This window comes from Mobula hypostoma, chromosome 3 (assembly GCF_963921235.1).
Source record: "Mobula hypostoma chromosome 3, sMobHyp1.1, whole genome shotgun sequence".
NCBI classification, from domain to species: Eukaryota; Metazoa; Chordata; class Chondrichthyes; order Myliobatiformes; family Myliobatidae; genus Mobula; species Mobula hypostoma.
Genome location: NC_086099.1, coordinates 188,102,906 through 188,129,888, shown reverse-complemented (window position 1 = coordinate 188,129,888; position 26,983 = coordinate 188,102,906). Strand labels below are relative to the sequence as shown.

At 43.1% G+C, this 26,983-nt stretch overlaps 1 protein-coding gene across 1 annotated transcript in view; it reads right to left on the bottom strand.

The window, feature by feature from the left end:
- myo3a (myosin IIIA) overlaps positions 1-26,983 on the bottom strand; it is a 437,289-nt gene that overhangs the window by 225,570 nt on the left and 184,736 nt on the right. Inside the window, exon 9 of the mRNA XM_063042509.1 lies at positions 14,004-14,159. Within this exon, the coding sequence (XP_062898579.1) occupies positions 14,004-14,159 (156 nt within the window). The remainder of the gene's footprint in view (positions 1-14,003; positions 14,160-26,983) is intronic.

Genomic DNA, 26,983 nt, shown 5'->3' with positions numbered 1-26,983 from the left:
GTGTGAATTCTTTAAAGCACGAATCTCTTATTGTGGTCACACCATTGACATACAGGATTACACAAGATTGCTGTTGAAATTCAAGCAGTGGTGGATGCACCAAGGCCAAAGGACGTGTCACAGCTGCAGTCCTTTTTCAAATTTGTTAATTTCTATAACAGGTTCCTGCCAAATCTGGCTACTGTGCTCTACCCTTTGAACTCATTACTACAGACCAGGAAGAAATGGCAATGGACAAAGCAGTGTGAGGTGGCTTTCAAAAAGTTAAAGGAAGTGGTGATGTTAGACACTGTGCTCACAGATAATGATCCACAACGTCCAGTGAAGTTTACCAATGATGCCTCAGCTCATGGTAAACATGCAGTCATGTCAAGTGATGAGTGATGGAAATGAACACCCTATAGCCTTTCATTCATGTTCCCTTGCCACTGCAGAGAAAAATTACACACAGATTGACAGAGAGGCCTTGAGTCTGGTTTGGGATGTAAAATGTTTCCACCAGTACTTGTATGGGAGGGAGTTTACCCTGATTACTGATATCAGCCACCAGTGTCTATTTTCAATCCACAGAAGGGTGCTCCACTAACAGCAGCGGCACAAATGCAGAGACGAGCTCTGTTTCTTGGAGGATGCAATTACAGAAACTTGGACAACTAAGCATGAAGATGCAGATGGATTGTCCCTTTTACTTTGGTAAAGGAAATAACTGAAACATTTAAAAAAGAGGACACTCCTCTTGACATATTGTCCCTAATGCAAATTGAAAGCCTTCTATTTACAGCAGAGATGATCAAAAGGGAAACCAGAGAAGTCCACACACTGTCCCAAGTCCAAATGGCCACTCAAAATGGCTGGAATGTAGAGCAGAAATCTCAGTTCAAACATTTTTATTAGTGCCGGGATGAACTTGCCCTTGATGGTCGTTGCCTTATGTGAGGATTGAAAGTTGTTGTACTATTTAAGCTGAGAGCAAAAGTGTTGCTGGAGCTACACGCTGCTCATCTAGGCATGATCAGTATGAAAGTCTTGGCTTGACACTTTGTCTGGTGGCCTGGAATAGATCAGCAGATCGAGCAGCTTGCCATACACTGGGATGCTAACACATCTGAAAGAAAGGTGTCCTGAGCTGTCAGAATCACATCCTGCAGTCCCAGAGTCAACTTTTACAACCGCCATGGAGAAGGCACCAGAACTTGAGATTATTTCACAGCCACAAGTCTCACCTACCAAACACAGTGAGTGATACCTTTGTCAGGAAAGTCGTTATCGCAGAAGAGTAAGGAAGCCTCCACAGTGATTAAATCCTTAGACCTTAATGGGACAATTTAAAATTTACTATGCAGTGCATGTCTATATAGTATACTGTATATATAGAAATATATATATGTATCTAAGTTGAGATGCATTCCATATTGAGTTGGAGTTTATTGCTGAGCAGAGGAATGTTGTGTATTGAATAATTCAGTAATATTTTTATTGTTTGATTAAGCATTCTTTGTTGTCTACGTAATTCATTACGGGTTATATGTAAAAGTATGTGAATAGAATACGTCATTACACCACCACATCATAAGTGTACGCCTCTCTAAGGGTAAAAAGAGTACATGAGTTATCCCAGGCCACGTGTTTTTCTTTTGATTAGTTTTTGAGTTACAAAACATAACAAGCCCCACTACTGTCGTGCCATCGGTGAAATTGGCAATGTGATCGCTCGGGCATTTGGCCATGCGGTCAAGTACGAGCAGAGTGTACAGCAATGGGTTCAGCACACAGCCCCGGGGCACACTTGTATCAAGGATGACGGGGAGGGAGCAGCAGTTGTGCATCCTGACCATCTCAGATCTGTTCATTATCAAGTCCAACACCCAGTCGCACCGTGGTGTATTTAGACTGAGGTAAGTCTGTGGGACAGTGGTGTTGAGTGCCAAACTGAAGTTCAGAAACAGCATTCTGACATAAGAATCCTTGTTTTCTAGGTACATCAGGGCCAGGTGCATGACAGATGCTAGGGCATCTGTTGTCGAGCAGTTCTGTCGGTAAGCATATTGGTGACTGTCCAATGTGGCAGGAATGGAGCTTTTGATATGTACCATTATCAACCATTCAGGGCTCTTCCTGATGGTTGGTGTCAGTACCACCTGACAGTAGTTATTTAGTACTGAAGATGTAGCGTTCTTTGGTAGAGGATGATGGTGGTTGATTTGAAGCATGTGGGGACAGCAGCCTGGATGAATGAAGCATTGAAGATGACAGTGAGCTTCCTGACTACTTGGCCTGGGATGTAGTCTGGCTCAGCCGCTGTAAAGGAGTTGACTCTCTGCATAGTCCTTCTTATGTCTGCTGCTGTTACAGACAGTGGCTGCTCACCTGGGAGAGGGGCAGCTTTCGTGGCCGGTGTCGCTGGGACAGTCCATGCTGTTTTTCCTTCTGTAAACAGTATGCCCTTAACGCCCAGTCACATACGCTGGGGATCATTATCGGACAGGTGGTCTTGAAAGTTTTGTGTATAGGCAGCCCTGGTCCACTTAATGCCTACTATGAGGTTTCCTGTGGCTGCTCTGAGAGCTGTTCTGTCAACAGACTAGAAGGCAGAGTCCCGGGGAACCCATCTTTGCGTTCAGCCAGAGCTTCTGGTTGGGCCATGATATGATCATTCTCGATGTATCAACTTTATCTACACACTCACTGATGTAGCCTATGATAGATGAGGCATATTCATTGAGGTCTGTGTCCTCTCCATGTATGGTGATCACCTTCAACATCTGCCAGTCAGTCCATTCAAAACAGTTCTGAAGATACAAGTTGCCTCATTAGGACATACAGTGATGGTCCTCTAGACTAGTTTCTCCAATTCATCAGCTATGCTGGGATTAACATTACAGAAAGATGGTCAAAGATGCCAATCTGAGGATGTTGGATGGCTTTATAAGTAACTCTTTTTATCTTTTTATATAAACATGGGCCTGTCCCTTTGTTTCCCTAGCGGCCATGGTGATGTGTCGGTGGAATTCTGGTAAAATATCCCGCAGGTTAACATGATTGAAGTCTCCTGTAATTATGAAGGGATCATCTAGATGTTTGTTTTATAGAGAGCTGATGGTACTGTAAAGCTCCCCCAGTGCTTCCTTGGTATTTGCACTCAGGGGAATGTAGACAGTGGTGATGAATATATCAGTAACTTCCTGAGCAGGTAATGTGGCCGGCATTTAATTGTAAGTCGCTCAATGTCCCCAAAACTGTGACTGATAATTACGGATGAGTTCATGCACCAACCTTTGTTAGTGCACACACAGACACCACTTCCTTCAGATTTTCCTGACGGAGTTCCTGTCCGCATGGCAGAGAGTCATCCCGTTGAGCTGAAACACCGAGTCAGCATGTTGTTGGTTAACCACGTTTCGGTGAAAACTAAAACTTCTGCCACAATGAGGCAACACTCAGGTTGGAGGAGCAAAACCTCATTTTCTATCTGGGCAGCCTGCAACCTGAGGGCATAAGCACTGATTTCTTGAACTTTTGGTAATTTCCTACCCCTCTCCTTTCTCTGTTTTTCCATTCTGGTACCCCTTTTACCCTTTCTCTCCTCCTCACCTGCCCATCATCCTCCTTTAGTGTCTTCCTCTTCCCTTTCTCTCATGATCTACAGTCCTCTCCTATCAGATTCCTCTTCCCATATGCCCAGCTGCTTGTCAGAGTAATTGATGATTTTAACCTCATTCTTCTACCTCTGATCCGCTGGACAAGCATTCCCTCTCTCCTCTGCATTTTCAGAAAGCTGGTCAGAGATTGACAGGAAGACACGTAACGGATCAGAGAACAGACTGGGAAGCATTCATTTGACCAGTCTGAAAATAGGCCTGAATAGAGTGTTGTATGGTCCTTGGAAATGTTTCACTTACAATTTGCATTCAGTGGCCACTTTATTAGGTACACCTACTCGTTAATGCAAATATCCTGATGAAGGGTTTCAACCCAAAATGTTCCTTGTTTGTTTATTCTCCCCCCAGATTCTGTGTGACCTGTTGAATTCTTCCAGCATTTTGGGTGTGTCCACCATCTGCAGAACGTCTTGAATCCTAATTCTTATTCTCAATGAGTCAGCATATGAAGGCAATCCTTTTTCAATGTCCTAGCCACCTGTACCACCACTTTCAGTGAGCAATGGACTTGCACCCAAGCTATGAGCATGTTAAGCTTCCTAAGGCTATAAAATTATTTGTTGTATTTACTGTATGTTATTGCATTGCTAAAGCAGAACATAGAACATTACAGCACAGCACAGAGCTTTCAGCCCACAATGTTGTGCAAACTTTTAATCTACTCTAAGATCACTCTAACTGTTCCCTCCAACATAGCCTTCCATATTTTTATCATCCTTGTTCCTAGGTAAGAGTTTCTTAAATGCCCCTAGTGTATCTGCCTCTCCCACCACCCGTAGCACAGCGTTCCATGCACGTCCCACACTCTGTGTAAAGAACTTACCTCTGTCAACCCACTCCCCTACACTTTCCTCCTATTATCTTAAAATTAAGCCCTCTGGTATTAGTCATTTCTGCCCTGGGAAAAAAGGCACTGGCTATTTATCCTATCCCATTGCCTCTTCTCCTCTTGTACACCTCTTTAAAACTACCTCTCATCCTTTTTCACTCCACAAAGAAATAAAGCTCTTAGCTATTATGTTTGCTTTTGAAAGAGACTCTTGCTCTGTGTATCATAGTTGCAGGCAATCCTCTTGTATTGATTGAAATCCTGGAGAACTGTGGTCAAGTTGGTTAGTGTGATCTCTGCATCCTACCTTTATCCTACAGCTCTTCAAAGCCACTCAACTTTACTCTGGCTTCTCCTGTTTCAACTGCTTCTTCATTGTAGCCATATATAAGACGATAAGATGCAGGAGCAGAATTAGGTCATTTGACAAACTGTATCTGCTCCGACATTTCATCACGGCTGATCCAATTTTCTTCTTAGCCCAACCTCCTGCCTTCTTCCCGTATCCCATCATGCCCTGATCAATCAAGAATTTATCAAACTCTGCCTTAAATATACATAAAGATTTGGCCTCCATAGTTGCCTGTGGCGAAGAATTCCACCGATTCACCAATGTGTGGCTAAAGAAATTCCTCCTCATCGCCATTCTAAAAGGATGCCCCTCTATTCTGAGGCTGGGTCCTCGAGTCCTAGATTCTTTCACTGTAGGAAACGTCCTTTCCACATCCACTCTATCAAGGCCTTTCACCGTTCAATAGATTTCAATGAGGCCACCTCTTATTCTTTTGAGTTCTAGTGAATACAGGCCCAAATGCTCTATATATGACAAGCCATTCAATACCAGAGTGATTTCTGTGAACTTCCTTTGAACCCTCTTTAATGCTAGTACATCCTTTCTAAGATAAGGGGTGTAAAACTATCCATAATACTCCAAGTGAAGGCTCATCAGTGCTTTATAAAGTCTTAATGTTACATCCTGGCTTTTATATTCTAGACCTCTTGAAATGAATGCTAACATTGCATTTGCCTTCCTCACCACAGACACAACCTGCAAACTAACCTTTAGGGAATTCTGCACAAGGACTCACAAATCCCTTTGCAACTCAGTTTTTTGTATTTTCTCGCTATTTAGAAAATAGTCAACACTTTCATTTCTTCTAACGAAGTGCATGACTACACATTTCCCGACACTGTATTCCATCTGCCGTTTCTTTATCTATTCTCCTAAACTGTCTGAGTCCTTCTGTAGCCTCTCTACTTCCTGAAAACTACTCGCCTCTCCACCTACCTTCAAATCATCTGCAAATTTTGTAACAAAGCCATCAATTCCATCATCCAAATCATTGACATAAAATGTAAAAAGAATTTGTCCCAACAGAAACGCCTGTGGAACACTGCTAGTCACTGGCAGCCAACCAGAAAACGCTTCGTTTATTCCCACACTTTGCCTCCTGTCAATCAGTCACTGCTTTATCCATGCTAGAATCTTTCTTATAATACCATTACATATGCTTATTACATGTATAGCAGCCTCATGTGGCACCTTGTCAAAGGACTTCTGAAAATCCAAGTACACAACATCAACTGATCCTCCTTCATTATCCTGCTTGTTATTTCTTTGAAGAATTCCAACAGATTTGTAGGCAAGATTTTCCCTTGAGGGTACCGCCAAGTACCCTGACACATGGTATTGGGGGCAGAGTACTGACATGGATTGAAAATTGGCTGGCTGACAGAAAACAAAGAGTAGCGATTAACGGGTCCCTTTCGGAATGGCAGGCGGTGACCAGTGGGGTACCACAGGGTTCAGTGCTGGGATCGCAGCTGTTTACAATATATATTAATGATTTAGATGAGGGAAGTAAAAGTAACATTAGCAAATTTGCCGATGACACAAAGCTGGGTGGCAGTGTGAAATGTGAGGAGGATGTTATGAGAATGCAGGGTGACTTGGACAGGCTGGGTGAGTGGGCAGATGCATGACAGATGCAGTTTAATGTGGATAAATGTGAGGTTATCCACTTTGGTGGTAAGAACAGGAAGGCAGATTATTATCTAAATGGAGTCAAGTTAGGAAAAGAGGAAGTATAACGAGATCTAGGTGTTCTTGTATATCAGTCACTGAAAGCAAGCATGCAAGTACAGCAGGCAGTGAAGAAAGCTAATGGCATGCTGACCTTCATAACAAGGGGAATTGAGTATAAGAGCAAAGAGGTCCTTCTGCAGCTGTACAGGGCCCTGGTGAGACCACACCTGGAGTACTGTGTGCAGTTTTGGTCTCCAAATTTGAAGAAGGACATTCTTGCTATTGAGGGAGTGCAGCGTAGGTTCACAAGGTTAATTCCCGGGATGGCGGGACTGTCATATGTGGAAAGGTTGGAGCAACTGGGCTTGTATACTCTGGAATTTAGAAGGCTGAGAGGGGATCTTATTGAAATATATAAGATCATTAAGGGATTGGACACGCTGGAGGCAGGAAGCATGTTCCCGCTGATGGGTGAGTCCAGAACCAGAGGCCACAGTTTAAGCATAAGGGGTAGGCCATTTAGAACGGAGTTGAGGAAAAACTTTTTCACCCAGAGAGTGGTGGATATATGGAATGCTCTGCCCCAGAAGGCTGTGGAGGCCAAGTCTCTGGATGCTTTCAAAAAAGAGATGGATAGAGCTCTTAAAGATAGCGGAATCAAAGGTTGTGGGGATAAGGCAGGAACTGGATACTGATTGTGGATGATCACAGTGATCACAGGGCCAAATGGCCTACTCCTGCACCTATTGTCTATTGCCTATTGTCTATTGACCAGCCTATTGGCTCAGGGTGTCTGACCCTCCAAGGGAAGAGTTGTAAAGTTATGTACTCGACAATCTCCTTGAGATGCTGAAAGCACTGGGCAAATGTAATTTGTTTATCCAGATCACATTATCACTGCAGCTGCTGTCATTTTCAAAAGAGCTGTTCCCTTGAGAGACAAGGCAGCCTTTCTCCTTTCACAATCTCATTAGAAGCCAGGCTGGTATTCTTTGGAGGGGAGGGTGTAGTGGAGAGTGGAGCATTGATTTTGTGTTGTCATCCATTGAAGAACCTAATTTGAAGTCCTGCTCCACATTTCCATTCCCACTCACCACCCCCCCACCCCGTCACTTCGAAAGGTGGTGCCTCAAGAGGGCAGTATCTATCATTAAGAAGTCTCACTATCCGGGACATGCCCTCTCAAAGTAAAAATCCAAGTTCAAAGTGAAAAGTAAATTTATTATCAAATATACATATTTGTTACCATATACAATACTGAGATTCATTATCTTGTGGGCATTGAGAGTAAGTACAAAGAAACACAACAGAACAATGAAAGAAAGCAGAGAACAAGAAGGACAAACAACTAAAGTGCAAAAGACAACAAACTGTGCAAGTCAAAAAGAAAAAGAAAACACAAAATCATAGTAAATAAATGAGGATCATAAGGAACAGAATTAGACCATTCAGCCCATTGAGTCTGCTACGCCATTCAATCATTGCTGATCCTTTTTTCCCCTCCTCAACCCCATTCTCTGACCTTCTCCACATAACCTTTGATGCCATGGCCAATCAAGTAAGCAATAACTATCGAGAACATGAGGTGAAGTGTCCTTGAAAGTGACTCCATAGGTTGTGTTTAAAAACGCAAACAACTTCAGATGCAGATGCTGGAAATTCAAGCAACACACATAAAAGTTACTGGTGAACTCAGCAGGCCAGGCAGCATCTCTAGAAAGAGGTGCAGTCGACGTTTCAGGCCAAGACCCTTCATCAGGACTAACTGAAGGAAGAGTGAGTAAGGGGTTTGAAAGTTGGAGGGGGAGGGGGAGATCCAAAATGATAGGAGAAGACAGGAGGGGGAGGGATTGAGCCAAGAGCTGGACAGGTGATAGGCAAAAGGGATTCAAGAGGATCATGGGACAGGAGGTCTGGGAAGAAAGACGGGGGGGGGGAACCCAGAGGATGGGCAAGGGGTATATTCAGTGGGACAGAGGGAGAAAAAGGAGAGTGAGAGAAAGAAAGTGTGTATAAAAATAAGTAACAGATGGGGTACGAGGGGGAGGTGGGGCATTAGCGGAAGTTAGAGAAGTCGATGTTCATGCCATCAGGTTGGAGGCTACCCAGACGGAATATAAGGTGTTGTTCAACCAACTTGAGTGTGGCTTCATCTTTACAGCAGAGGAGGCCATGGATAGACATGTCAGAATGGGAATGGGATGTGGAATTAAAATGTGTGGCCACTGGGAGATCCTGCTTTCTCTGACGGACAGAGCGAAGGTGTTCAGCAAAGCGGTCTCCCAGTCTGCGTCGGGTCTCGCCAATATATAAAAGGCCACATCGGGAGCACCGGACGCAGTATATCACCCCAGCCGTCTCACAGGTGAAGTGTTGCCTCACCTGGAAGGACTGTTTGGGGCCCTGAATGGTGGTAAGGGAGGAAGTCTAAGGGCATGTGTAGCACTTGTTCCGCTTACACGGATAACTGCCAGGAGGGAGATCAGTGGGGAGGGATGGGGGGGACGAATGGACAAGGGAGTTGTGTAGGGAGCGATCCCTGCGGAATGCAGAGAGAGGCGGGGAGGGAAAGATGTGCTTAGTGGTGGGATCCCGCTGGAGGTGGCGGAAGTTATGGAGAATAATATGTTGGACCCGGAGGCTGGTGCGGTGGTAGGTGAGGACCAGGGGAACCCTATTCCTAGTGGGGTGGCAGGAGGATGGAGTGAGAGCAGATGTACGTGAAATGGTGGAGATGCGTTTAAGAGCAGAGTTGATAGTGGAGGAAGGGAAGCCCCTTTCTTTAAAAAAGGAAGACATCTCCCTCGTCCTAGAATGAAAAGCCTCATCCTGAGAGCAGATGCGGCTGAGACGGAGGAATTGCGAGAAGGGGATGGCGTTTTTGCAAGAGACAGGGTGAGAAGAGGAATAGTCCAGATAGCTGTGAGACTCAGTAGGCTTATAGTAGACATCAGTGGATAAGCTGTCTCCAGAGACAGAGACAGAAAGATCTAGAAAGGGGAGGGAGGTGTTGGAAATGGACCAGGTAAACTTGAGGGCAGGGTGAAAGTTGGAGGCAAAGTTAATAAAGTCAACGAGCTCTGCATGCGTGCAGGAAGCAGTGCCAATGCAGTCGTCGACGTAGCGAAGGAAAAGTGGGGGACAGATACCAGAATAGGCACGGAACATAGATTGTTCCACAAAGCCAACAAAAAGGCAGGCATAGCTAGGACCCATACGGGTGCCCATAGCTACACCTTTAGTTTGGAGGAAGTGGGAGGAGCCAAAGGAGAAATTATTAAGAGTAAGGACTAATTCCGCTAGACGGAGCAGAGTGGTGGTAGACGGGAACTGATTAGGTCTGGAATCCAAAAGGAAGCGTAGAGCTTTGAGACCTTCCTGATGGGGGATGGAAGTATATAGGGACTGGACATCCATGCTGAAAATAAAGCGGTGGGGGCCAGGGAACTTAAAATCATCGAAAAGTTTAAGAGCGTGAGAAGTGTCACGAACATAGGTAGGAAGGGATTGAACAAGGGGGGATAAAACCGTCTCGAGGTATGCAGAAATGAGTTCGGTGGGGCAGGAGCAAGCTGAGACAATAGGTCTGCCAGGACAGGCAGGTTTGTGGATCTTGGGTAGCAGGTAGAAACGGGAAGTGCGAGGTGTGGGAACTATAAGGTTGGTAGCAGTGGATGGGAGATCCCCTGAGCGGATAAAGTCGGTGATGGCGTGGGAGACAATGGCCTGGTGCTCCTTAGTGGGGTCACGATCGAGGGGTAAATAAGAGGAGGTATCCGCGAGTTGTCGCTGTGCCTCGGCAAGGTAGAGGTCAGTACGCCAGACTACAACAGCACCCCCCTTATCGGCGGGTTTAATAGTAAGTTTAGGATTAGTGCGGAGGGAGTGGAGAGCAGAGCGTTCCGAAGGAGTGAGGTTGGAATCGGGACAAGGTGCGGTGAAGTCGATACGGTTGATGTCCCGTCGGCAGTTAGCAATAAAGAGATCCAGAGCAGGCAGAAGACCAAAGCGGGGTGTCCATGAAGAAGAGGAAGGTTGTGTGAACATAGGTTGTGTGAACAGTTCAGTGATGGGCTGAGTGAAGTTAAGAACCATGGCAGTGTTGTAGTTACCATGACACTAATACAGCTTGGGGCATTTTGGAGTTTGGAGTTTAATCCCGGGTTTCGGTTTCCTCCCACAGTTTAAAGATGTACTGGGTACGCTAATTGGTCATCGCAAATTGACCTGTGATTATGCCAGGGTTAATCAGGTTTGTCGGAAGTTGCTAGGGCAGTGTGGCTTGGAGGGATGAAGGGACCCAGTCTGCACTGTGTTGCTAGCTAAGTAAATAAACAAACAGACAAACAGATAGATAAATAAATAAGTAAGCCTGATGGTTGAGGGGTAATAACTGTTCTTGAACCAGGTGGTGTGGGTCCTGAGGCTCCTGTACCTCCTCTCTGTGGCAGCAGCGAGAAGACAGCATGGCCTGGATGGTGGGCAACCTTGATGATGGATATTCCTTTCCTCTGAGAGTAGATGTGCTCAGTGGTAAGGAGGGCTTTACCCATGATGGACTGTATTCACTACTTCTTGTAGTCTTTTCAAATCAAATCCAGTTTAATTATCATTCAACCTGACGGGAATACAGCCAAATGAAGCAGTGCTCCCCTGGGGCCAAGGTGCAAAACATACACACAGCACATTCAAAATAGCAAGCAACAAAAGACATAGCCACACAAAAAAAATCCTTTGGTTTCCTCCTCCTGTAGTCAATAATCACCTGTACAATCTCCTATATAATCTGTATAATAATCACATGTAGCCAATAATCTCTTTTTATTATTACCAGCAGGGAGGAGGTACAAGAGCTTGAAGACGCAGTCTCAGTGTTTTAGGAAATTCTTCTTCCCCTGCGGCATCAAATTTCATAAGATTTAAGACAAGATTCACTTTATTTGTCTTACATGCACACCGAAACATGCAGACAAATAAGACCATAAGACCATAAAACAAAGGAGCAGAAGTCGGCCATTCGGCCCATCGAGTCTGCTCCGCCATTTTATCATGAGCTGATCCATTCTCCCATTTAGTCCCACTCCCCCACCTTCTCACCATAACCTTTGATTCCCTGGCTACTCAGATACCTATCAATCTCTGCCTTAAATACACCCAATGACTTGGCCTCCACTGCTGCCCGTGGCAACAAATTCCATAGATTCACCACCCTCTGACTAAAAAAATGTCTTCGCATTTCTGTTCTGAATGGGCGCCCTTCAATCCTTAAGTCTTGCCCTCTCGTACTAGACTCCCCCATCATGGGAAAAACTTTTCCACATCCACTCTGTCCATGCCTTTCAACATTATGTCATTTGCATCCACACAACATAATCTGAGGATGTGTTGGGGGAAGCCCGCAACTGTCACCATGCATGTGGTGCCAACATTGCATGTCTGCAGCTCACTAACCCTAAACCTCATGCCATTGGAAAGTGGAAGGAAACCAAAGCACCTAAAGCAAAGCTATGCTGTACAAACTCCTTATAGACAGTGGCAGGAATTAAATCCTGATCGGTGATCGCTGCACTATAAAACTTTGTGTGAACTGCTACCCTACTATGCCACTACGAACACTGCCTCATTATTCCTCTTTTGCACTTGTTATTTATTTTTTTTCTTATTGTAACTTTTAGTAACATTTTATGTCTTGTACTGTACTGCTGACTCACAATACGTTTCATGACATACATCAGTGACAATAAGCCTACTTCTGATTCTGATCCCCATCAAATCCACCTGGAATTTAGAATTATTTAACATATTGTTTACTTACCTCACACATTTTTATTCCAATGAATTCTTGGCTAAGTCTTTTTGATTCTATCAGACTCAGCTCTAGAGGGTTTGATAATGAATTCACATATCAATAACATATAAATAGCTGGAACACTGCTAATGTTCCTCGCGAGAGTGTACCCAAATGGCCTATAAATCATCATTTCTCATCCACATCACAAGACAATATCTGGATGATAGAATAGAAGAAGCACTGAATCAGTTCAGGCATGGCACAGTGGAGGTGATTAGATATCATGCTCAGTACCAGCGGGGAAACCCTGAGGAATAAGAATGACATAACATAAAAATAACCACACTCTGTTTGATAACCACACTTTGTTCATGCACACTTGTCATGTACATTGACTTCTCTAACTTCCGCTAATGCCCCCCTCTCCTTCGTACTCCATCCCATAATTATTTATTTATTTATTTATTTATTTATTATTTCTCCTCTCCCCCCCCCCCCTTTTTCTCTCTCTCTTTTTTCTCCCTCTGTCCCTCTCACTATAACTCCTTTCCTGCTCTCCATCCTCTGGGCTCCCCTCCCCGTTTCTTTCTCCCTAGGCCTTCCGTCCCATGATCCTCTCCCTTCTCCAGCCTCGTATCCCTTTTGCCAATCAACTTTCCAGCTCTTAGCTCCAACCCTCACCCTCGTCTTCTCCTATCATTTCGGATCTACCCCTCCCCCTCCCACTTTCAAATCTCTTATTATCTCTTTCAGTTAGTCCTGATGAAGGGTCTTGGCCCGAAACGTCGACTGTACCTCTTCCTATAGATGTTGCCTGGCCTGCTGTGTTCACCAGTATTTTCTGTGTGTGTTGCTCAATTTGTTTAGTGTGTCTATGCTAGAATTTTTTGGGTTGTGATTTCAAAAGTTATGCTAAGACCTTGTCAAGTTGTTTGTAATTTTTATCAAGTAAGGTGAGAATGGATGCCAAGAATGAGTCCCTCTCTCTAGCATCCACCTGTCCCTAGGGCCAATAAAATACATCCATCTAGCACGAGTGGGAGCTTTGCTCAGACCCCAGTGTCCTTCAGAACTTGTGTAAAATAATAATTTCAGAATCCTATAGAAGTCATATCAGGTTTCTTTTGTGTGCAGGTACTACATCATTGGATGGTGCACCTCAAGTTACTTGGCAAATTTATTTCAGAATGAACAAAGAGACTGTGGGTTAATGACATTCATTTCAATGTTTCCATTTTCTTCCAGTGAGATGACTGCGGTTTCCCTTCTTACATGTTAGAACTGGCGTAAATGGAAGAGAACCAGCGCAGGAGAATGCCAACCATTTACAAATGGTTCTACCAATGTCCTGTTGGAGCCGATCTGCTCTGCAGCATTTTATATCTTTTATCTGACTTTCTGCTCAAATGTAGAGATTGATCTCATAATTGCAACAATAGAATTGTAACAATTCAAAACGTTGGTCTTGTCCAACAAGGCAATTAACAATAAAGGCTGGCATTCCTACCAAAGTTCACATCTCCAAAGTGTAAGAATAAATCTGTTAAATTGGAAAAGTTGTTATTTTTCTCATTGATGTGATCATTTTTTATTTCTCCAAAAGCAATATCAACCACTTCAAATGCACTAAATTACATGACATATAAAATTGAAACCAGCAAAACCATTTTCTCCCAGAGCATTAAACATGTTAAGTACCTTGTCCTTTCAATGGTGCCCATTTGCTGGTGAAGGTCTATCAGCTCCATCAATTGTTTCTGTAGGGCTTTCTCCTTCCCTTGAACCTGTTTAATGAATGGGTGCTCCAGAAGCTCGGATACAGTTGGACGAAGCTCGAAGTCTTTAATGAGGCATCTATAATATTACAGACAGCGAGATTAGTGTTAATGAAAAAGATCCCCTTTATCCAAATTAACCTTCCTTTGAGGAACATAGTTATTCACTGTTAGTATTCACGGAATAAGAGACAAATGCTGGCAAATGGGACTAGTCCAGGCAGGCACCTTGTCCAGCATGGATGACTTAGCCTGATGAAGGGTCTCGGCCCAAAACGTCAACTGTACCTCTTCCTAGAGATGCTGCCTGGCCTGCTGCGTTCACCAGCAACTTTTATGTGTGTTGCTTGAAATTCCAGCATCTGCAAATTTCCTCGTGTTTGCACTGTTGGTATTTATTGCTTTTGTTAATGAAGTACTAGATGTCAGCCAGTCTTAATAGTAATTCTAAATTAATATCTTTCATCATCTGGTTCATCAAATTAGGTTGATGGTATCATAGATTTATACAACATAGAAACAGGTCTTTCAGCTTAAGTCATTCATGCTGAACAAGGTGCCTGCCTGGGCTAGTCCCATTTGCCAGCATTTGGCTCTTATTCCTTTAAGCTTTTCCTATCCATCTATAACTAAAATGTTTTTTAAACAATGTAATTGTACCAGACCTGAGCACCTCTTCTACAAGATTATTCCACGTACCCTCCATTTTCTGTATAGAAGATTTGCCCTTACTATAAATCTTTCTCCTCTCACCTTAAACCTATAAGACCATAAGACAAGGGAGCAGAATCAGGCCATTCAGCCTATCAGGCCTGTTCCGTTACTCCATCATGGCTGATCCCGGATCCCACTCAAGCCTATACACCTGCCTTCTCACCATATCCTTTGATGCCCTGACTGATCAGGAAATGATCAACTTTTGCCTTAAATATATGCATGGGCTTGGCCTCCACCGCAGTCTGTGGCAGAGAATTCCACAGCTTTACTACTTCCTGGCTAAAAAAAACTCCTCCTTACCTCTGTTCTAAAGCATTGCCCCTCAAAAATGAGGCTGTGCTCTTTAGTTCTGGATATCCTCACCAAAGGAAACATCTTCTCCACATCCATCCTATCTAGTACTTTCAACATTCGGTAGGTTTCAATGAGATACCCCCGCATTCTTCTAAATTCCAGTGAGTGCAGGCCCAAAGCTGCCAAACGCTCCTCATATGTTAACCTCTTCATTCCCAGAATCATCCTTATGAACTTCCTCTGGACTCTCTGCATTGGCAACACATCCTTTCTGAGTTCTGGGGCCCAAAACTGTCGACAATACTCCAAGAGAAAATCTGCAGATGCTGGAAATCTGAGCAACACACACAAAATGCCGGAGGAACCCAGCAGGTCAGGCAGCATCTATGGAAAAAAGCACAGTCGATGTTTCAGGCTGAAACCCTTCAGCAGGACTGGAGAAAAAAAGCTGAGGAGTAGATTTGAAAGGTGGGGGGAGGGGAGAGAAAAACAACCAGGCGATAGGTGAAACTTGGAGGGGAGTGATGAAGCAAAGAGCTGGGAAGTTGATTGATGAAAGAGACAGAAGGGCATGGAAGTAAGAAGAAAGGGAGAAGGGGGAGCAGCACCAGGAGGAGGCAATGGACAGGCAAGGAGATAATATCAGAAAAGGACAAGGGGATGGGAAATAGTGAAGGGGTGCGGGGGGAGGCATTACTGGAAGTCTGAGAAATCGATGTTCATGCCATCAGATTGGAGGCTACCTAAACAGAATACAAGGTATTGTTCCTCCAACCTAAGTGTGACCTTATCCCGACAGTGCAGGAGGCCATGGATGGACATATCGGAATGGGAATGGGAATGGGAAGTGGAATTAAAATGGGTGGCCACTGGGAGATCCCGCTTGTTCTGGCAGACGGAGCATAGATGCTCGACGAAGCAGCTCCTAATGTACGTCGGGTCTCACTGATATACAAGAGGTCACACCGGAAGCACCGAACACAACATATGACCCCCCAACAGACTCTCAGGTGAAATGTAGCCTCATTTAGAGGACTGTTTGGGGCCCTGAATGGTGGTGAGGGAGGAGGTGTAAGGGCAGGTGTAGCACTTGTTCCTCTTGCAAGGATAAGTGCCAGGAGGGAAATCAGTGGGGAGGGACGAATGGAGAAGGGAGTTGCGTAGCAAGAGACCTCTGTGGAAAGCAGAAAGTGGGTGGGAGGGAAAAATGTGTTTGGTTGTGGGATCCAGGGTGGAGGTGACGGAATTTTCGGAAAATTATGTGCTGGACGCGGAGTCTGGTGGTGTGGTAGGCGGGGACAAGAGGAACCCTATCCTTGGTAGTGTGGTGGGAGGATGGGGTAAGAGCTTACGTAAGTGAAATGGAAGCGATGCGGTTGGGGGCAGTGTTGATGGTGGAGGAAGGGAAGCCCCTTTCTTTCATTCTAGAATGAAAAGCCTCATCCTGAGAGCAGATGCGGTGGAGACAGAAGAGTTGAGAGAAGGAGATGGAGTTTTTACAAGTAGCAGGGTGGGACTAAGTTTAGTCCAGGTAGCTGTGAGAGTCCATTGGTTTATAATAGATATTGGTGGATAAGCTGTCTTCTGAAATAGAGACAGTGAGATCGAGATAGGGAAGGGAAATGTCCGAAATGGACCAGGTAAGTTTGAGGGGCGGGTGGAAGTTGGAGGCAAAGTGGAAGAAATTGATGAGTTCAGCATTGGTGCAGGAAGCAGCGCCAATGCAGTCATCAATGTAGCATAGGAAAACAGCAGGATGGTCACCGGTGTAGGCTCACAACATAGATTGTTCCATATAGCCAACAGGCAGGCATAGCTGGGACCCATGTGAGTGCCCATGGCTACCCCTTTTGCTTGAAGGAAGTGGGAGGACCCGAAGGAGAAATTATTTAGAGTGAGGACAAGTTCTGCTAGTCGGAAGAAAGTGGTGGTGGAGGGGAACTGGTTGGGTCTGGTGTCCAGAAAGAAACAAAGAGCTTTAAGGCCTTCCTGCTGGGGGATGGAGGTGTATAGGGACTGGACATCCACAGTGAAAATAAGATGATGGGGGGGCCAGGGAACCTGAAATCTTTGAAAAGATCAAGAGTACGTGAGGTGTCATGGATGTAGCTGGGAAGGGACTGAATTAGGGGGGAAAAGACAGAGTCAAGGTCTTGAAGACAGGAGGGGGAGGGATGGAGCTAAGAGCTAGAAAGTTGATTGGCAAAAGGGATATGAGAGGATCATGGGACAAGAGGCCTAGGGAGAAAGAAAGGGGGAGGGGGGAAGCCCAGAGGATGGCAAGGAGTATAGTGAGAGGGACAGAGGGAGAAAAATTAGAGAGAGGAAAAAAATAAATAACAGATATTTATTATCATTATTAATTTTTTTTTCTCTGTCTCCTTGAAACCTCATCCTTAATAATCAAATCCAACACTTTCCCAACCACTGAAGTCAGGCTAACTGGCCTATAATTTCCTTTCTTTTACCTTCCTCCCTTTGCAAAGAGTGGAGTGACATTTGTAATCTTCCAGTCCTCCGGGATTACCAGAACCAAATGATTCTTGCAAGATCATGACCAATGCATCCGTTGTCTCCTCAGCAACCTCTCTCAGGTCTCTGGGATGTAGTCCACCTTGCCCAAGTGACTTATCCACTTTAAGAACTTTGAGTTTGTCTAGCATTTTTTCCTTTGTAATAGCAGTGTCACTCACTCCTGCTCCTTGACACTCACAGACCTCTGGCACACTGCTAGTGTCTTCACAGTGAAGACAGATGCAAAGTATCCATTAACTTTATCTGCCATTTCTTTGTTCCCCATTACTACCTCACCAGCATCATTTTCCAGTGGTCCAATATCAACTCTCACCTCCCTTTTATTCTTTATATATAACTGAAAAAACGTCTAATATTCTGCTTTATATTATTGGTTAGTCAGCCTTATATTTAATCTTTTCCCTTCTTATAGCTTTTTTAGTTACCTTTTGTTGGATTTTAAATGCTTCCCAATCAGCCAACTTCCCACTCACTTATGCTACCTGAAATGCCCTTTCCTTGGCTTAACTTCCCTGGTCAGCCACGGTTGCCTACCCCGACCATTTAAGAACTTCTTCCTCCTTCAAACTATGTCCTCCAGTTTGAGAGTTCCCTACTCTGAGAAAAAGGCTGTGACCAGCCACCTTATCTGGTCACAAAACCTTACATTTTTATTGAAAACTAGTACATGGATCTGTCACAGAAACATAGGATTGAAATGAAAGGTTTAAATGTTTGCTTCCATGCTTGATCAGCTGTTAAAATGGACATGCTGACTAGATTAAAAAAAGAAGTTGCTGTTTGGCATATTTCGTAATGCAGCTGTGACAATGCTATTTCTGAACACCCTTCTGATGTTAATTTATACGGTGGACTTTCTCAATCCCTGCAAACAGCTAATGAAGGAGTTTCAGTGTTTGCTGATGCATAAAAGCAGATGATGGCAAGGTGTAGCAGCTTTGAGATTTTTGGAGCCAGATGGTCTTTCCACAGGTGGAATTTACCATTAGGCAATTCTCACACATCTAATATTATATTCTGAATGAGAAAAGAGAGAGTGGATTCTTGAATCTGGGACAAGAAACAGAACCTTGGAAGAATTCAGTGGATTACGTGGTATCTCTGAAGGCAAAGTGTTTTGGATCAAGACTATTTTATCAGGACAGAGAGGGAAGAGGAAAATTACCAATATACAAAATTACATGGAATAGGTAGGAAAGGGTAGGGGAAGTAGAAGGAAGGCTGGTAGATGATAGGTGGAACAAAATGAGTGGGGGCTGGAGGGAAGGATGAAAGGCTAATGAATGTATGTTGGGGAAGAGGGATTAAAAAAAGGCTGAACAATTATGTTATGTTCTAAAGTACAAGTCAGGAATTCAGACTCAGAAATTCATCCCTCCAACCATTCTCTCTACTTATCTCCTGATCCTCTCCCCATCTCTGTTTTGGATTATTTAGCCTTTAATTTACTTTTGAACACTTGATTAGTGCTCACCTGAAATCCTGATCCACTCTCCCTGTATCATCTCTGCTACCTGGGCAAACTGACAGTATTTCATGATACCAACACTTATAACTGATAATCCATTAAACAAGGTCACCTAGCATCTAGAACCAGTATTTCAAATGTGAACTGAGATCTATTTATAACTGTTAACTGTATTACCCTCACACTTTCATGCATCATCTGTTATTTAATTCAACATATACATTAGAGTTTACTTCTTATGAATTAACCTATTTATTTCATTGAAATTATTGATCAGAAAAACACACCTACACGTCAGAAAGCTTTTGCTATACAGTGCATCCATAAAAGTCTTCACCCCCATTGGAAGTTATCATGTTTTATTGTTTTACAACATGGAATCACAGTGCATTTAATTTGGCTTCTTTTTGACACTGATTAACCAAAAAAGTGAAAACAAATCTCTACAAGTGATCTAAATTAATTACAAATATAAAACACAAAATAATTGATTGCATAAGTATTCACCCCTTTTTTAGTATGACACATGAAACCGTCACTGGTGTAGCCAATTGGTTTTAGAAGTCACATAATTAGTTAAGGTGTATCAATTGATTATAGTAAAAATACACTTGTATCTGGAAGGTCCGGTTGCTGGCATCTCTAGAAAGAAGTACAGTCGACATTTCGGGCCAAGACCCTTCGTCAAGACTAACTGAAAGAAGAGCTAGTAAGAGATTTGGAAGTGGGAGGGGGAGGGGGAGATCCAAAATGATAGGAGAAGACAGGAGGGGGAAGGATGGAGCCAAGAGCTGGACAGGTGATTGGCAAAAGGGATATGAGAGGATTATGGGACAGGAGGTCCAGGGAGAGAAAAAAGGGGGAGGGGGGGAAAACGCAGAGGATGGGCAAAGGGCATAGTCAGAGGGACAGAGGGAGAAAAAGGAAAGAGAGAGGGAAAGAATGTGTGTAAATAAATAAATAATGGATGGGGTACGAGGGGGAGCTAGGGCGTTAGTGGAAGTTTGAGAAGTCAATGTTCATGCCATCAGGTTGGAGGCATATAAGGTGTTGTTACGGAATATAAGGTGTTGTTCCTCCAAGCTGAGTGTGGCTTCATCTTTACAGTAGAGGAGGCCGTGGATAGACATATCAGAATGGGAATCGGACATGGAATTAAAATGTGTGGCCACTGGGATATCCTGCTTTCTCTGGCGGACAGAGCGTAGGTGTTCAGCGAAATGATCTCCCAGTCTGCATTGGGGAGCCTTCTATATATTGACGTTCGTCCCCCCCTTCCTTCCCCACCGATCCTCCTGGCACTTATCCTTGTAAGCGGAACAAGTGCTACACATGTCCTTACACTTTCTCCCTTACCACCATTCAGGGCCCCAGACAGTTCTTCCAGGTGAGGTGACACTTCACCTGTGAGTCGGCTGGGGTGATATACTGCGTCCGGTGCTCCCGATGCGGCCTTCTATATATTGGCGAGACCCGACGCAGACTGGGAGATCATTTCGCTGAACACCTACGCTCTGTTCGACAGAGAAAGCAGGATTTCCCAATGGCCACACAATTTAATTCCACATCCCATTCCCATTCTGATATGTCTATCCACGGCCTCCTCTACTGTAAAGATGAAGCCACACTCAGGTTGGAGGAACAACACCTTATATTCCATCTGGGTAGCCTCCAACCTGATGGCATGAACATTGACTTCTCAAACTTCCGCTAATGCCCCACCTCCCCCTTGTACCCCATCTGTTATTTATTTATATACACACATTCATTCTCTCTCTCTCCTTTTTCTCCCTCTGTCCCTCTCACTATACCCCTTGCCCATCCTCTGGGTTTCTCCCCCCTCCTCCTTTTCTTTCTCCCTGGGCCTCTTGTCCCATGATCCTCTCATATCCCTTTTGACAATCACCCATCCAGTTCTTGGCTCCATCCCTCCCCCTCCTGTCCTCTCCTATCATTTTGGATCTCCCCCTCCCCCTCCCACTTTCAAATCTCTTACTAGCTCTTCTTTCAGTTAGTCCTGATGAAGGGTCTCGGCCCGAAACGTCGACTGTATCTTTTCCTAGAGATGCTGCCTGGCCTGCTGTGTTCACCAGCAACTATGTATCCAGGACACCTGGTTGTTACCAGATTTTTTGTTTCTTTGGGGGATTATATTGTAATTAGACATGATAAGTTAGTTGCTAGAGGTGGTGGTTTTGCAAGTTTTATAAGGAAAGGGATGGGATATAGAGTTGTGGACAAGAATGAAGTTTATGAGGCACTTGTAGTTGAAGTATTTGGTTCAACATTTAGGGGTACTGAAGTGGTAAATTTTTACAATTATTGTAGAATGCTTTCAATTGATTTATCGGAAAGTATACTGTATGTAGTTCTAGTTCACTAAAGGTTGTATGTTGTGGAAATATTAACTCATATAGTTCACTGTGGGGTTGTTCATGGAATGATGGTAATGGTTTGATTGTAAAAGAATTCTTAGATCTTTCCCATCTTGTGCGTCTTAATGTTGGGAGGGGTACGAAATTTAATGTTCATAATAGTTCTGGAAACTGCTATAGATTTAACGTTAGTTTGGAACATTCTGGCTGGAGTGAGTGAGTGGGATGTTATCAGAGGTGATACGTTAGAGAGTGATCATTTGTAAGCTTGTGTTTGGATTTGTATAGGGGACAGAAGGCCACATTGGGAGGTGGAATTTTGGTAAAGCAAATTGGGAGAAGTTTAAGGTTTTGTGTGATGAACATCTGTCATAGACGAATGTTGAGGATGATGTGGACTTCTGAATGGGAGGTTATGTCATGTTATTCATCAAACTGTGGTGGAAGTGATTCATACGAAAAAGGGCATTAATAGGTGAAAAGCTGGACCATGGTGGACTGAGGAATGTGCAGAACAACTGGGGAGAGAAATAAGGCATTTAGAAAAGTTAAGAACTATCACTCTCCAAGTGACCGTTTTAAGTCTAAAAGGGCACAGACCATGGTGAGGAAGGTGGTGAAGTTTGTGAAAAAAAAGTATACTGGAGGTCATATTGTGACACCATTGGAAGGGATACTAAACTTGGAGATGTTTGGCGAATGATTGAGAAAGCAGGGTTGATTCACGGGGCGAATAACATTCCAGTATTGATTAAAGAAGGTAATTCGATTGGTACTGAAACAAAGAAGGTTGAGTTACTGGCTCGGTCATTTGCTGCAATTCATAATCAAGATAATACAAGCGAAGAGGCTAAATAATGTAGGGTTAAGGCTCTGAGTGAATACCCTGATGTGTTGGAAGCCAGCTGTAACAATGACAGTATTTGTGATGTAGAGTTTCTACATGTAAATTTTAAAAAGCTATTAATGGTACAGGTCAGAAGGCTCCAGGAAAGGATGACGTATGTTATTGTATGCATAAACATGTGGCTGGAAACTCTCGAGATAATATTAAATTTTTAAAATCATATTTGGAGTTTAGGCCAGATTTCCCCCCTCATGGAAAATGACAGTAATAATACCTGGGAAACCCCCATCAAGTCCTTCAAGTTATCAACCAATATCATTAATATCCTATTTGTATAAACTTCTGGAACATATGGTAATAGAGCAGTTGAATTGTACTTTGGAAAAAGGTGATACAGCGTTTTATCTGAGCGAATTTCAGAAGGGTAGAATGATATTGGATTCAGTTTTATGTTTGGAAGATATTAGGAAAGCACAGGTAGATAAAGAAATTGTAATAGCAGTTTTTTTGATACTGAAAAAGCATATGATATGTTATGGAGGGAAGGTCTTTTGATTAAATTATGGAAATTAGGAGTGAGAGGAAGGCTACAGTATACAATTTTTAAAGTTTTTATTTTGGATGGTTGATGCACGTAAGGTATATTCGTGCTTATATAAGATAGAGAATGGGACCACACAAGGCAGTATTTGTAGCCCTTTATTATTTAATATTATGGTTAATGATATTTTCTCTGAGATAGGTACTGGGGTGCGTAAATCACTTTTTGCAGATGATGGAACTTTAGGATCACATGTAGAAAATTCTATTTAACTGTATATAGGATGCAATTAGCAATTAATAAGGTTAAACAGTGGGCAAATAGATGGGGTTTTATACTTTCAGTAGCTAAAACACAAGTTGTGTGTTTTACGAAGGATCAATAGACTGGCACTTGATCTGAAATTGTATGGTCAAATTCTTGAGGTGTCAGTGGTAAGATTTCTCAGCCTGTGGCTGGATAATAAGCTGACATGGAAGCACCATATCAGTAAAACAATTGACAAATGTAAAGGGGCATTAAATATTTTGGATGTTAATGTGGGTATTCTTGGGGTGCTACATGAAAATCTCTGACCAGCTATATTTGTTTAATTAGATCTGTACTTAATTATAGCTGTGCGGCTTGTGGATCACCTTCATCTTCAAATTTAAAATGCTTTGATCAGAATCAGAATCAGAATCAGGTTTATTATCACAGGTATGTGACGTGAAATTTGTTAACTTAACAGCAGCAGTTCAATTTAATACATAATCCAGCAGAAAGAAAAAATAATAAATTAAATAAAAAATAATAAATCACCAAATAAATCAATTACATATATTGAATAGATGAAAAACATGTGCAAAAACAGAAATACTGTATATTTTTTAAAAAGGTGAGATAGTGTCCAGAGATTCAATGTCCATTTAGGAAACAGATGGCAGACAGGAGGAAGCTGTTCCTGAATCACTGAGTGGGGGACTTCAGGCTTCTGTATCTCCTGCTTGATGGTAACAGTAAGAAAAGGGCATGCCCTGGGTGCTGTAGGTCCTTAATAATAGATGCTGTCTTTCTGAGACACCACTCCCTAAAGATGTCCTGGGTACAAGATGGAGCTGACTAGATTTACAACCTTCTACAGCTTCTTTCAGTCCTGTGCAGTAGCCCCTCCACACCGGACAGTGATGCAGCCTGTCAGAATGCTCTCCTCGGTACATCTATAGAAGTTTTTGAGTGTATTTGTTGACATGCCAAATCTCTTCAAACTCCTAATAAGGTATAGCCACCGTATTGCTTTCTTTATAACTGAATCGATATGATGAGACTAGGTTAGATCCCCAGAGATCTTGACACCCAAGAACTTGAAACTGCTCACTCTCTCCACTTCTGATTCCTCTGAGGATTGGTATGTGTTCCTTCATCTTACCCTTCCTGAAGTCCACAATCAGCTCTTTCATCTTACTGATGTTGAGTGCCAGGTTGTTGCTGCGGCACCACTCCACTAGTTGGCATATCTCACTCCTGTACGCCCTCTCATCACCACCTGAGATTCTACCAACAATGGTTGTATCATCGGCAAATTTATAGATGGTATTTGAGCTATGGCTAGCCACACAGTCACGTATATATAGAGAGTAGAGCAGTGGGCTAAGCACACACCCCTGAGGAGGATATGTTATCACCAATCCACACCGCACAGATTGTGGTCTGTGGATTGTGGCACAGATGTGATACAAGCACAGGCTTTAACATGTGCCATGGTGCAGTAAGGTCATCTCCTGTTTCAGTTTTACTGGTTGAAATGGGACAATTATCCTTGCATTTGCGGAGGTTGAAGTTGATGTTAACATATTGGATTAATTTAAGGGGGCAGAGAAATGATCACCCTGTTAAAAGTGTGTTGGAAGACTATTGGGAACATCACAAGAAGAGTGTTTTTAGTTTTGGGTGGCTGGGCTCTAATCAGGCTAGAAATAAGGGTTTGCTGGATTATGTTGTAGCTTTTTCAGTAGACCCAATGTGTTTTTCTCCAATGACTTTAGTTGATTTTAGTTTGCATGATTTAATGAAGTCCAAGGATCCTGATATGCTTGAGAGTCTGTTGGTTCATCAATATGTTAAGGAAAATTATTGTGATGTGTTAACCATTTTTACTGATAGATCAAAAGATAATTTAACTGGGAATGTTGGAGTGATGGTTTTTGTGCCTGAATTATAGATAAAAATAAAAAACCTTCTTACTAACTATTTATCAGTATGTACTGCAGAATTGGTTGCCATCCTTTTGGGCTTGCAGTGGGAGTAGGAAACTGATCCTTGCAAAGTTGTAATTTGTTCAGATTGTTTTTCAGTTTTGACTAGTCTTAAAATGGGTCAACTGAGTAGTAAGTCAGATTTACTGCTGGAAGCTATTCAAACTTTATTTCATAATCCAAATATTGGTTTACATCTCTGCTTCTTGTGGGTCCCTACATATAGAGGTGTTGAGGGAAAAGACTGGGTTGATTGTTTGGCCAAAAAAGTTGTTAAAGGTTCATCTGTGGATATAGACCTTCCAATTAGCAAATCAGAAGCTAAGAGGTTGGTGGGGCCAAGAATAAGTGAATTGTGGCAAGACTTGTGGGGTAATGGGCATAAGGGGAGACACCTTTACAGAATACACAAAACTGCTGGATTGACGGGAGAAGGGAAGGAATTATATTGGCTCAACTGAGAATTGGGCATACTGTACTTATTTCTTGTAACTTGTTGGAAAACGTCATACTAAGGTGTGTAGGTGTTGTCATCATGATGAAACAGTTGAACAATTATTTTACAATGTAAGGTTGAAAGAAAGCAAATGCAGGCTGCACTATTATCTTTGTGGGTTGATAGCTTTTATTTAAAAACTTCAAGTTATGGAGGTGAATTTAATTTAATTCATAATATTGTCTTTCATTATTTACAATCTATAGGGCTTTCTAGAGTAATTTGGTTTTCATAAGATAAAGAACTAAAATTGGTTTTATTTCCCAACTCTCAGCACCACATTCCAGTCCAGTTGGTGGTGGTAATGCACCTTAAGTTGGTCTACCAATCGCCATTAAAAACCAGAAGAAGAAGGTCCAACTGCTGGTGCACCAGTGTTCTGGCAAAAACTACACCATGAACACAAAAGAACACTCCAAGCAACTCCACAAAAAAGTTGTTGAAAAGCACAAGTCAGGAGCTGGATACAAGAAAATTTCTAAGTGACTGAATATCCCTTGGAGTACAGTTAAGTCAATCATCAAAAAATGGAAAGAATATGGCACAACTGTAAATCTGCCTAGAGCAGGTCGTCCTCAAAAACCATGCAAGAAGGGGACTAGTGAGGGAGGCCACCAAAAGATCTGTGACAACTCTGGAGGAGTTACAAGCTTCAGTAGCTGAGATGGGAGAAACTGCAGACAGCAGCTGTTGCCCGGGTGATTCACCAGTCGCAGCTTTATAGGAGAGTGGCAAAGAGAAGCCACTGTTGGTGGGGGGGGGGGGAACTCACATGAAATCTCGGCTAGAATTTGCCTGAAGGCATGTGGGATAGTCTGAAGTCAGCAGTCAGCTGGAAGAAGGTTCTATGGTCTGATTAAACCAAAGTTGAGCTCTTTGGCCATCAGACTGAATGCTATGTTTGACGTAAACCAAACACTGCACATCATCAAAAACACACCATCCCTACCATGAAGCGTGATGGTGACTACATCATACTGTGGGGATGCTTCACTGCAGCAGGCCCTGGAAAGCTTGTGAAATTAGAGGGTAAAATGAATGCAGCAAAGCACAGGGAAATTCTGGAGGAAAACCTGATGCATTCTGCAAGAGAACTGTGACTTGGGAAAGGATTGGTTTTCTAGCAAGACAATGGCCCCAAGCAGAAAACCAAAGCTACACAGGGATGGCTTAAAGACAAAGTTAATGTCCTGGAAGGCCAAGTCAGAGTACAGACCTCAATACAACTGAGAATTTGTGGCTGGACTTGAAAAGGACTGTTTACTCAAGATCCCCATGCAATCTGACAGAGTTTGAGCAGTATTTAAAGAAGCATGGGCAAAATTTACAGTATCCGGATGTGCAAAGCTGATAGAGACCTATCCACACAGACTCAAGGCTGTAATTGCTGCCAAAG